The 13,404-nt window shown below is 42.6% G+C and overlaps 1 protein-coding gene across 2 annotated transcripts in view; it reads left to right on the top strand.

The window, feature by feature from the left end:
• The window catches only part of QSER1 (glutamine and serine rich 1), an 85,441-nt gene that overhangs the window by 40,523 nt on the left and 31,514 nt on the right, over positions 1-13,404 (top strand). For both annotated transcript variants that reach the window (XM_073347727.2, XM_073347729.2), the window contains one exon: positions 5,611-9,315. In XM_073347727.2, the coding sequence (XP_073203828.2) occupies positions 5,611-9,315 (3,705 nt within the window). The remainder of the gene's footprint in view (positions 1-5,610; positions 9,316-13,404) is intronic.

Raw genomic sequence — 13,404 nt, 5'->3', positions numbered from 1 at the left:
TGAGGAGGAGCTTATGGCTCTAGGTGTCGGGCCTTCCCACAGAGGTCCAACAAACAATTCAAGACTTGCCCTTTGACAGTATGGGGCTGTTTTCTGAGCAGACAGATTCCAAGCTCCATAGCCTAAAGGATTCACGGGAAACGTTGAAATTGCTGGGTCTGCATACCCCTGGCACCCAGCGGAAACACTTTAAGCCCCAACCACTTCCCCAGCCTAGGCAGGACTTTTCCAGGAAGTGGGGCAGGAATGGTAGGCGTAAGCCTCCCCATCTACTGCGCGGCCAAGGCTCAGTGAGGCAGTCATCAGGCTCTAAGCAAGCCTTTTGATGGCGCGCCTCGGGGCGATGCACCATTCCACTCACTGGATCCTTCACCCTGTTTTCTGAATCGTCTGTCCCACTTCTGTCATGCTTGGACCCAGATAACCTGAAATCGCTGGGTCCTTTGCACCATAGAAGTGGGATATTTTCTCCAATTCTGCTCCTCCCCTCCCTCCCATGTCCCTTCCCCGTCCCTCTTCAGGGACTCTTCTCACAAGCAACTCCTCATGCAGGAGGTTCAGACACTCCTCACCACGGGAGCAGTGGAGGAGGTTCCTGAGGAGCTAAAGGGCAAGGGATTTTACTCCCAAAATTTCCTAATCCCCAAAGCCAAAGGGGGTCTCAGACCCATCATTGACCTGCAAGGCCTCAACAGGTTCATGAAGAAGTTGAGGTTCTGCCTGGTCTCTTTGACTGCCATCATCCTGTCCCTGGATCCAAGAGACTGATACGCCATCCTCGACCTAAAGGACTCGTACTTCCATGTATCAATAGTTCCAGCCCACAAATGCTTTCTCAGGTTTGTAGTGAACCATAACCATTACCAGTTTACAGTCCTCCCCTTTGGCCTGTCAGCAGCCTCTCGAGTTTTTACCAAGTGCACGGCAGTCATAGCTGCCTTCCTGAGAAGAAGGCAGGTGCAGGTCTTCCTGTACCTTGATGACTGGCTGGTCAGGGGCTGTTCCAGGGCGCAAGTGCAGCAACACGTCGACAAGCTGGGTCTCCTCCTGAACGTACACAAATCAACTCTATCCCCTACTCATAGTGTAGAGTTCATTGGGGCAGTGTTGGATTTGGGTCAGGCCGGAGGCTCCCTGCCAGAGATTCGTTTTCAGACAGTGCAAGACGTCATAGAAGGCTTCAAGCAATACCCCACCACCACAGCGAGGAATTGTTTAAAGCTCCTTGGACATACGGCAGCTTGTACATACGTGGTACAATAAGCAAGGCTGAGGCTCAGACCTCTCCAGGCCTGGCTGGCATCAACTTATCGGCCAGGGCGCAACAGCCTGGACAAGGTGGTCGACACTCCCACTGCCAGTTCTTTGGTCTCTCCAGTGGTGGCTTAACCCACAGGCGGTATGCGCAGGGGTCTCCTTTGCCAAACCACAGCCCTTTCTGTCCCTGGTCACAGCTGTGTCAGCGTTGGGGTGGGGAGCTCATCTGGGAGAGCTCAGGACCCAGGGACTTTGGTCACAAGTCAAGCTCTCTCACTTCTCGTCAATGTCAAGGAGTTGAGAGCAGTCCGCCTGGCATGCCAGACCTTCCAGGCCCACTTGCGAGGGAAATGTGTGGCGGTGATGATGGATAACACAACCACAATGTTTTATATAAACAAGCAGGGCGGAGCTCGCTCCTCTCCCCTATGTTAGGAAGCCCTCACACTGTGGGACTTCTGCATAGCCTACTCAATTCACCTGGAAACATCCTATCTCCTGGGTTCTCAGAATGAGCTGGCGGACTATCTCAGAAGAGCCTTCCACAACCACAAGTGGTCCATTCACCCAGACATGGTGAATAGCATTTTCGAAAGGTGGTGAGTTCCCCAGATCGACCTGTTCACTACAAAAAGCAATAGTCGGTGCCTGCAGTTCTGTTCCTTCCAGAATCACAACCTGAGCTCATGGACGTGTTCCTCCTCGCTTAGACAGACCACCTGCAGTACACATTCCTGCCTTTCCCGCTCGTCCACAAGATTCTGCTGAAGACCTAGGGAGGAAGAGGGTCATATACTGATAGCACCAGCCTAGCCTCACCAGCACTGGTATACCATGCTTCTGGAGCTATCGGTGGATACCCCAATCTCATTGCCCTTGCTTCCAGACCTGATCACTCAAGACCACGACCGTCTCCAGAATTCCAGCCTCGAGTCTCTCTACTTTACAGCTTGGACACTTCCTGGTTAAACCAAGTAGAACTAATGTGCTCTGATCCCATTAGGGAGGTTCTCCTTGGCAGTAGGAAACCCTCCACCAGGCAGTAGGAAACCCTACTTGGCCAAGTGGAAGAGATTCTTGATCTGGTGTTTTGCAGGGCCGTACCCTTCCATTGCAGACACCGATACCTCTCATCTTAGACTATCTGTTGCACTTAAAGAAGCAGGGCCCGTCAGTATCATCAATAAGGGTTGATCTAGCAGCCATTTCGGCATTCTACCCAGGAGTGGCTGGCCAATCAGTCTTCTCCAACCTGATGGTCGGTCGGTTTCTTAAAGGTCTTGACAGATGATACCTGCAAGTTAGGCAGCCAGTCCCGGTTTGGGACTTTAATCTGGTTCTTTCAAGACTAATGGGCTCCCCTTCAAGCCCCTACTGACTTGTTCATTATTCTATCTGTCATGGAAGGTGGCATTCCTGGTCACAATAACATTAACTAGGAGAGTGTCCGAGCTTAAAGCCTTAACTTCCGACCCTCCTTACACCATATTTTATAAGGACAAGGTGCAGCTTAGGCCTCACCCAGCCTTTCTTCCAAAGGTTGTCTCTCCATTTCATGCCAGTCAGGACATTTTTCTCCCAGTCTTTTACCCTAAGCCACACACTAGCAGTTGGGAGCAAAGACTCCACTCCTTGGACATTCGGTGAGCATTGGCCTTTTATATTGAGCACCCAAAGCCGTTTCATAAGTTGATTCAGTTGTTCGTTGCAGTAGCTGACAGGATGAAGGGCCTCCCAGTGTCTTCTCAAAGAATTTCGTCATGGATCTCGTCTTGTATCCGGGAATGTTATGATTTGGCAAAGATACCTGCCCCAGCACTACTGGCACATTCTACAAGGGCTCAGGCCTCTTTGGCGGCATTCCTGGCCCAGGTCCTGATCCAGGAGATCTGCAGGGCAGCAACATGGTCGTCGATCCACATTTTCACCTCTTATTGTGCCATTACCTAGCATGCCAGGGACGATGCAGCATTCAGCAGAGCAGTGCATCAATCAGCAATTCCATGAACTCCGACCCTTCCTCCTAGGAAATGCTTGGGAGTCACCTACTTGGAATCGACATGAGCAAGCACTTGAAGAAGAAAAACAGTTACTTACCTTCTCGTAACTATTGTTTTTCGAGATGTGCTGCTATTGTCTATTCCAAGACCCACCTGCCTCCCCTCTGTCAGAGTATCCAGCAAGAAGGAACTGAAAGGCAGTGGGTCGGCAGAGACCTATATACACCGCCAGGAAGGCTTGACTCCAGGGGGCTCCACAGCCGACCCGACGGGTACCACTAGGGAATAAACCTTCTGATGACTGTGCACGCGGCACATGTACTTGGAATGGACATGAGCAACACATCCCAAAGAAGAAGGTAGGTAACCATGTTTTTTTTAGACAGTAGTCCTTCTGTCTCTGTGGCAATAAGTATTTCCATTTGGGAGAATCTGATTGGTGTTTAAATGCTACTTAACATTTCTATTTACTGCATCCATATAGATATATGTACAAATAGTATATAGCATATTTATTTGTACAGCTTGCAAATTTTAAACTGATGCTAAAATGCTTCTGTTTTTATTATAAGGGTTTAATTTCTGTTGAACTGAAAGGCCATCCAAATGCCCTCCTGAGCTGCCTCAGCTGGTGCTGTCTAAACAGTTTTGAGATTAAGCTGTAATGGTGCCCTGCTGCAACTAAAAAACTTGAAACAACTGAAATATTTTAAATTATTTTAAATGGAATTTATTTGCTGAGGTAATTATTGTGTCAAAACTGAAATCCTTCTTAGTGAGGATTTTACTTATTCTCAGATAGTAGTTCAAAGCTAAAAGGCTGGTTTTTTCCCTTAGCCACTGAACTGAAAGTTGAACTATATGAATCACTGCCCTATGCCCAGTCTGGTTCCCATGAAAGTCAGTAGGAGCACTACATTTAACTTTCAATAGGAGCAGGGTAGGGCTCCAGGGATTAATTGACCAATTGCCTGTATTTTTAAATGTAAGATTATATAAATCTATTTAAGGACTTTCATTATTAGGATAGTCTTGTGGATATGGATTGGAAGTGAGGAATAGAACCAAGGTTCTCTAGCTTTTTCATAGATTCCTGTAAGACTTTGGGCAAATCACTTAACTACTCAATGCTTCTGTTCACCATCTCTAAAATAGGGATCATAATAATTTCTTACTCCAGGACACTGTGAATCTTAATATCCACTATTGGTAAAGCTCTTTGAGCTCCTGTGATGGGAAGTGCTATAGAAATGCAAAAAATCATTAAATAATATGATTATATCTAGACTTACATCTAATAAGATAATATAAATAATTCTGATATTATAATTCAAGTAATACAGACATTATATTCCATTGATAAATATTTTTTTTAATCAGCTAAGGATGGTGCAGCAAAGCAAGGCTGCAAATAGTGAATGTCAGACCTTTTGACCTGATACTCATATTGTGGATGTCATGGATGCTTTTATTCTATTTTATACATACAGATGTAATCTAAATGCATTTCTTTCCCACCCCCTCAGAGCAAAGCCTCCTTTTAAAAGTACACATGCAGCAAAATAAATGCAGTTTCTCAGAAAATAAGTTGTAAAAACTGTTGACAAAACTCCCATTCAATGAATGTTTTGATATAGATTTATAAAATTTCATCTTTTAGGAGTGCAATGTAAATTTTATTCACAGTAACAGGCATTTTGTTCCTTGTAGCCCAGGTATTCGTGAGTGACCACCACTTAATGAGATCTGTACATTACTGTACTTAAAGAAGTGTTCTATAGCTTTCTTAAGCAGTTGTGTTCAGTTGTCTAATGATTATACGAGGTGTGTTAGGGTGGGAGTGAAGGAGTAAGAAAAGTGCTACTGCTTTGATTTATGTTTTTTAACTCCTATGATGATTTTAAATGTATATTAAGAGTTGTGGATGTGTGGAGTTTCATATAGATTAAAATCAAAACAACTAAATAGATAAAAATAAATATAAAGATGTCTGAGGTTTCAAACAGGGCTCTTTTTTTGTGGCACATTTTGCACCAATAGTACATAATTTCAGTTTGTGCTTTTTCTTCGCAATTAACTGCAGTGTGGAGTTCATTATACCTGCAAAAATGGAGGCCCAGTTTGAAAAATAGACACAGAAAATGTGTCCTTATATATTCATAGGTGTGCAAGTAAACATTTTGTGATGTATTTTTGCTTAAATCTAAGAGTAACACTACTTCTTTCCGTCACAGCAGTGTTGAGTCTGAAGTTACGCTTGTAAAGGGCTTTGAGATTGTAGAATAAAATGGAAGTACAAAATATTATTACTTATAAAGTTTTCTTACACTTTTTTTTCCCCCCCCCTCCCCAGGTATGCATTCCTCAGCAGCAACAGAACTATTTGTTACTGGAGCATTGCCAACCTCTGGAACGTTTCCACCAACATCTGCTTTATCAGCTTATCAGCATCCCAACTCTTTCAGCAGTAGAAACTTTGCTACTACTCCATCTCTCACACTTCAAGATGCAACATTCAGTGCTACATCAAATGGTCTTTTAACTGCTCATGACCCTTTATTGCAAATCAAGACATCACAAGGCACAGTTCCAACTGCTTTGACATTTGAACGCCTAGGCAGCTCTGTTTTAAGTACCAGCATACCACCTCAGTCATCAACGTACCGTTCTGCTCAAGAGTCTGCACCCCATCTCTTGCAACCTCAGTTTAGTTTGTTGCCTTCAACACTTGGAGGAGCTCAGCAGGCTTCTCAGGCATATAGCACATCTCTCTTTTCTGGTTCCACTGCCTCCATTGATAGAGCACTTCAGCGAGAATGTAGTGTTATTAAACACCATCAGCGGCCTTCAAGTACACAGTCTGTTCAGGCACAACTGACTGGTTCACAGCATTCCCTACACAGTTATTTATCAAGTACCAGTGGAGTTAATTTTCAGGATACATCCAGGCAGTCAGCACTGTCCTGCAGTCCAGTTGGAGATGCTACTCAGGTGAGCAATGGAGGATCACAACAGAAGACCTCTCAAGTCTCAGTGGAACTTGCTCAGTCTTATACATCTTCAATTCCGTCACCTGGTTTCCCATCTACTTCTACAGTAAAAGCAAAAAACTGTTCTACAAAGCAGCTATCAAGGTCAACAAAGACCCCCAAACCTCAAAATGTAGCCTCTCCTGTGCAGACACAAAGCTATTCCAAAACTGCACAAAACCAGAGTTCTGTAATAGCAGGTCAAGCACAAATCTATTCTACAGCACAGCTACCAAGTCTGTTGTCAGTCAGCCAATCCCAAAACTATGTTTCCACACAGTCACAGAATATGCCATCTGTCAGTCATTCACAAGTTTTCTCATCTAGCAAGGTTGAGAAGCTGCCCTCATTATATAAAACGCTGACTTTTTCTGGGCAATCGCAAACTATAACTTCTGATAGTCAGACAACACTAAGTTACTCTGCAGATCAACAGGTATTAACTTCAGTTCCAAATGAGAACTACTCTGGTCAAACAAGGGATCTTTCTTCAGTTAGCCAATCTCAGAGTTATTCTTCTAATCACTCTCAGGGTTTATCTCCCGTTAACCAATCACAGGTTAATTATTCATCTCAATCACAAGTTTTGTCAGCTGTTAGTCCTTCAGAAAGTTATACTTCAGGGCAATCTTTAACATTAACTTCACCTTCTCTTCCATTTTCTTCCTCATCTCGTGTTCAAAATTTGTCAGCCTCAAGCCCAAACCAGAACTATATTTCTCTACATTCTTCTCAGAATTCTCAGACCCAAGAATCATCTTCTCCACAGTCTCAAAAGTTTTTGACAGCTGTTCAGTCTCCTACTTTTGCATCCCCAGCTCATTCACAAACACTGCAGAACAATAGACCTTCCTCAGATACAAAAATATATGTTAAAAGGAAATCTGACTCTAACTTGTATGCTTCATCAAAACAGGAAGATGAATTGTCAGTGCAAGATTTACAGGCATTGCAACAGCAAGCTTCTCTTGAATCCTCTACCCAAAGGCTAACTGATAGTGAAATTAATGCTCAGGATGCTGCCTATAGGGTCTCAAAGGCAGATGACAGATATTCTCAAAGTGTAATCAGAAGTAATTCTCGTCTTGAAGATCAAGTTGTTGGGCTTACTCTCCAAGGGTCAAAAAAAGATGAGAGGATGGTTGGTTCTGTGGCACAGCTTACTCAACAGATTGGCCATATCACTAATGTAATAAGCCATGATATTAAAAAGGCAGCTAATTTAATGCAGACAACACAAATAAGTGTAAATGCTAAAGAACTAAACCAGCAGCATTCTCTTATGCATAAGGTACATGAAACTAAGGCCCAAGAACAGCAGGGCCAAGTCATTAGCACATCATCACAGATTCAAGCTCATGCTTTGAGGCATGGCAATCAACTATGTTTGCCTAATGCACAGGTACTTCTGGAATCTGCCTGTGACTTACAAATTCTTCAGCAGTCAATACTGCAGTCAGGCTTAGGACAAGCAAAGGCATCTCCACATGTGCGACGAATACAGAGTCCTCAGCAGGTAGCACATCAGTTCCTTCAAATGGATAATCACATTATTCAAAGTAATGGGCGTCATTCTCAGCAACAGCTTCATCCTCAAAATGCAGAAGTTATTAAAATGGAAATTTCTGAGTCCTCAAAACCACTACAGCAACATATGACATCAAAAGACCATTTTACTCAACCAAATCAACATGAATCAAAGAATCAGTTTGTTTCTCTTGGTTCGATATGTTTTCCAGAGTCTATGCTTCTCAGTGATGATAGGAATATATTGTCTAATGTGGATGACATCTTAGCAGCAACAGCAGCAGCATGTGGGGTCACACCATCAGAATTTGCCAAATCCACATCTAATGAAGAAGAAATCCAATCTGTTGAAAATGGTGATGATTCCAAATCTCAGTTCCAGTCAATAGATGTACGACACATATCTCCTAGTTTCAGCTCCTCACCCACTGTAGTTGGAAAACCACATAGCATAAATAATATTTCTCTAAATGGAAGCCAAGTTACTATAAACCTTACAACAGTGTCTACAATACAATCAAAACATATGATCCTTGATCAACATATGGAGACTTCTGATCAAAACGTATCAGCTAGAATGACTTCTCCAGCCCTTGGACCTAGTCAGGAGGAGCAAGAACAAGGTTCTGGCAAAGTTAAGAAACAGTCTAGCATTAGTCATGAATCTGAAGAAGACAATGATGTTCCCATTGATGGTACACTGAATGCTAGAGACTCAGAATTTGTTTCAAGTGGTCGGAGTCTAAGTGAAGAGAGCATTACATCAGATAATGATTTTAATATGGGTTGTGATGATGGCATTGTAGTAGTTAACAAGATTAAAAGTCCATTGCAAGCAATATCTGTGCTACAACCAGGAGATGTAAGTGGTAGCAAAACTGAAGAAGAGAACCAAGATTTAAGTCAAGGGAACCTTCAAAAGAAAAAAAGTAAAGCAAAAAGCCAAATAAAAAATGCTACAGAAGATGACAGTGCAAGCCAGAAACAATTGAAACGAAGTGGACAGTGCAAACGTCAGAATATTAGAGGAACTGACATATGTTTACCTTATTCTTCTCCTGTTTCTGAAAGTTATGATATTTATCAGCATCAAGAAAGAATGAGGCAAAAAATTAAAGAAGTGGAAGAAAAGCAACCAGAAGTCAAAACAGGGTTCCTTGCGTCTTTTTTAGACTTTCTAAAATCTGGGCCCAGACAACAGTTCTCAGCACCTGCTGTACGAATGCCTAACAGGACGAGGCGGCCAGTTACCCAGATAGTCCGTGCCCCGGGTCCCCAGCCACCTTCAAAGCCACAGCCAGCAGCAGCTCCTTTGCCTGTTGAGGGTGGCTGTGAAAGTCCAACCAAAAAAGTTGATGATGAACTTAAGAAAAATTTGGAAACATTGCCTTCGTTTTCTTCTGATGAAGATGATTCTGTAGGGGGTAACCATGATCTTCAGAAGAGCATCTCTACAGCATTATCAGCTTTGGATGATACTGCCGACAAAAAGAACAAATCAGGTAAAATAGTTGTTTACTTTCAAAGACATAATTCTGTAGATTTTGCATATACTTTAATTTTTAATGTTAGATATCTTTAGTTTTAGATAAACCATATCTTTCAAAAGACCTTTGTTAGGTCACACTAAAATTTAGGAGTAATATTCAAATTATTGAACTGAGATTTAACTAAATTAGTGTTTTCCACAATAGTGGAAGTTATGTGGCTAAATCCTTGCACTTTGTTTTGAAAATATATCCTTAAATATTTCTTTTTCAGTTTAAAAGATGATTTTGTCATGGAATGGAGAAACTTTTATTTTAGTAAACAGATGTCAACTCTATTATTTTCTAACTCAAAATGGTAGATAAGGTTTTGTCTGTAAAATCAACAGTCTAGTACCAAATGTTCCATCACATGGACAGTAAAGATTGTAAAAATGCAACAGTGTCTTTAAAGAAATTTCATCATGATGATATAATTGAGTTACTTCCAGAAAAGATTGTTTTTTCCTTGGTGGAACTGTGTATGTTCTTTCAGCGATGATTGAATTACATAAAACAAAAAGTAATCTTAAAAACATTTCTTTTTACACTGGCAAGCGGAGGATGTGTTTTATTGGTACTTTCTCAATAGGGGGAGTCCAGACTTTGTACTATTAAGCACAAAGTAGATAACTTTAGAGAAATGGAACTTATGAAGGTAAATGTCCTACCTAGTGCAACTTGGGTGGTACTGATGGCACTATTTATATTTTATATATGGTTCCTCTGCTAAATATTGATGTGTCTATTCTATACATTAGAGAGTTCTTGTCAACAATCATATATTTTAATTACTGGTGCTTCCTCTGGAAGTATTTTCAGCAAACTATGGGTTTTTTCGTATCTACATTTTAAAATAGTTTTATGTTTTTGTGACAAAGTTGATAAGTAGGAGGCGAAAACCATGGTAACTTGGATTTGACAAGTGCTGGACCAGCCCTGCAGACTGTGATGCTGCTAATGTTTTGGCAAAGACTGCAGCCACTATATGCCGGTCTTTGAGACTAAATTTCTCCGACTTTCCAAGGGAAGTCTAGATCTGCCCTTTTTAGGGGCCTAATTAGTTCAGTGGCAAGACATTGCACATCTTAGACTTCATGGTCACTTTCAGATCTCAGGGTCTCTATGCAGCATCTGGAGAGAAACACACTTTCACCTTCAAATGTCAGTCACAGGGTTTCCAAGCAACATTTGGGCAGAAGTTCACAATGAAGAACTCATCAGATTCCAAGAAGCAAAAAGGGCAGATTCTACCAACAGAGGTCAGAGTCTGCCTCAGCAGGCACAGCTTCATCAGCATTTGCCCAAATGCTTTAAGGGCTAACAACATAGAGTACCCGGTTACTTTAGCGGTTCCAGCTCCTTTTGATTTCCTGAAAGCAATCTTTTTGAATGCTTGTCCAGTTTGTTTCTTCTGCCCTTTAATATTTCATGCATATTAAACGAGATTTAATGCTGCCACATACTTTACATTCAACTACAATTGTGGCTCTCCAGAGACAAATTTGTGGAACTTTCAGGCCGGTCCATGGGTGTGGTGGCAACTATAGCTGGCTCACAGACCTTAGGGAAAAGAATGCCTCAAGTAATCTTACAGCAGTATCTCTAGCCAAGTCAAGAGAAGAGACATTTATTATTCAGAGGAACCTTATCCAGACCTCCTTTCCCAAAAGAATGTCCAGTCCATGAATCTTTGGGGACTAGGGGAAATGGTGGATCCATGAAGTTTGTAAATTACTGGATACTGCTTAAGAGACCTAGTTATCACTAAAAATGTATGCATCTCAGAAACAATTTTGACACGTAGAGTTCAGTGCCACTTTGTCTCTTATCACAACTTTTTATACATAGAACATGCTTAGAGCATGTTTGATCATTGCTTTGTATAGGAAGGTATTGATACTTTTAAGTGCACAGAATTAGAATAGGTGTTGTCCTTGAGCTCCATGCTAAACATGTATCCATAAAGATCCCTGTGTTAACAGGAGTGCTTCCTAGAAGCATATGGGCCAGGATTTCCATATATATGTTAAGTTCAATAAATTTTTTGTTGCTGTTCACACAAGCTACCTTCATATCTCAAATATAGTGTATTTGGAAGGTACCTCTGCCTGCATGTGGCATCTCTGAGGAATCTCATATAGCTAGTCTTGGGAGTCATAGAATCATAGGTCAGAAGGGACTGCAAGGGCCATCTAATCTCACCCACTGCCAAAATGCAGGATTTTTTGTGTCTAGACCATCCAAGACAGGTGGCTAGACAACCTCCTTTTGAAAATCTCCAGTGAAGGAGCTTCCACAACCTCCCTAGGCAGTCTGTTCCATTGTCCTACTGTTCTTATAGCTAGGTAGTTTTTCCTGAGAGTTAATCTAAATCTGGTATCCTGTAGTTTAAACCCATTGCTTCTTTTCCTGCCCTCTGTGGCAAGAGAGAAAAACTTTTCTCCATCTTTTTTATGGCAGCCTTTCAAGTATTTGAAGACAACTCTCATGTTTCCCTGCCTTAATCTTCTCTTTTCCAAAGTAAACATACCCAGTTTCTTCAGCATTGCTTATATGGCTTGCATTCTATTCTTTTGATCATCTTTGTTGCTTGCCTCTGGATCCTTTCCAATTTCTCTACATCCTTCCTATACATTGGTGACCAAAATTAGACACAGTACTCCAGCTGAGGCCTAATCAGCACCGAGTAAAGCGATACTTTCAACTCCCATGACTTACAGGCTATGCCTCTGTTAATGCAACCTAAAATTACATTTGGGTTTTTTTTGCGACAGCATTTCATTGCTGAGGCATCCATGTTGAGGTTGTCACCCACCACAACTCTCAGATCCTTTTCAGCAGTGCTGCTGCCAAGCCAGTTATCCCCCATTCTGTATTTGTGCATTTGGTTTTTTCCCCTAAGTGTAGCACCTTATGTTTGTCTTTGTTGAATTTCATTTTGTTGTTTATCGCCCCGTTCTCCAGTCAGATCCCTCTGAATTTCAGCTCTATCCTCCAAAGTGCCAAAGAAACTTTGAGCTGTACTTCTTTCCTTCTCCCCAGCTGTGAAATATTTGTCTCTTTTGCTGTGTAATACTATGGTAGGGTGTATAAATCCCGCACTGACAGCAAAGGGACTAGGGAGGCAGTGTGTACAAAGGTAGCCCCTCCCCTTCAGCCCTGCCAATCATGCATGGTAGGGAGGAGGGCTTTAAAAGGAGGAAACTGCTGTCAGCCAGGGGGAAGCACTGAGAAGGAAACGGCTGGAGTGGTCCTGAAGCAGCAGAAAGAACCCCCCATGCGAGAGATCCTGCCAGCTCTGCGAGGAGTCCAGCAAACTCCAGGGGCAAGCGTACTACGAGGAGACTGACTCAGCTATCTGGCCGTAAGAACTCCAGTAAAGCTGCTACCCAGGCACTCCTGAAGTAAGGTGGGGTTGCTGACCTTTTCACCTTCTGTTGACCCCAGGAGGGGCTTGTTCTTTTCTGAGTTTGAACTTTTGCTTTGCCCCACCCATCACAAAGTAAGCAGTACTACAAGGGTGCGGCCCACTGCAAGGACTAAGGGTATGTCTACACAACAAAGAAAAACCTGCTACTGGCTTGTGTCAACCTACTCGGTCTTGCAGGGCTCAGGCTGAGGGGCTGTTTCGTTGCTGGGTAGGCTTCTGGGCTCGGGAGCTCTGGGACCCTAATACCCTGCAGGGTCCTAGCCCAGAAGTCAACACAGCAATGAAACAGCCCTGTAGTCCAAGCCTCTTGACCCCAAATCGACTGGCATGGGCCAGCCATGGATTTTTCTTTGCTGTGTAGACATACTCTAAGGGGCTAGAACCTGGACTGGCCTGACCTTGTGGTGGTAACTCTGTGTGGCAAGGGGCCCCCAGCCAGCAAAGTTGACACTCCAGAGAGACTCTGTTACAAATATCATCCATCTTCCTCTTCCAGCCATTGGAAAAATTACTTTACGATTTTAAAGCTGTCTGCTCCACTGTTCGTATTTATCAAAAGTAATCTTGTTGAAGATGTATATATGTACTTAGTAAAAACATTTCCATGTGCAAATTTACATGTGAATGAACAA

The sequence above is a fragment of the Lepidochelys kempii genome, chromosome 6 (assembly GCF_965140285.1).
Source record: "Lepidochelys kempii isolate rLepKem1 chromosome 6, rLepKem1.hap1, whole genome shotgun sequence".
Lineage (NCBI taxonomy): Eukaryota > Metazoa > Chordata > Testudines > Cheloniidae > Lepidochelys > Lepidochelys kempii.
Note: the sequence above shows the minus strand (reverse complement) of the source record. Positions and strands in the feature narration are given on the sequence as shown.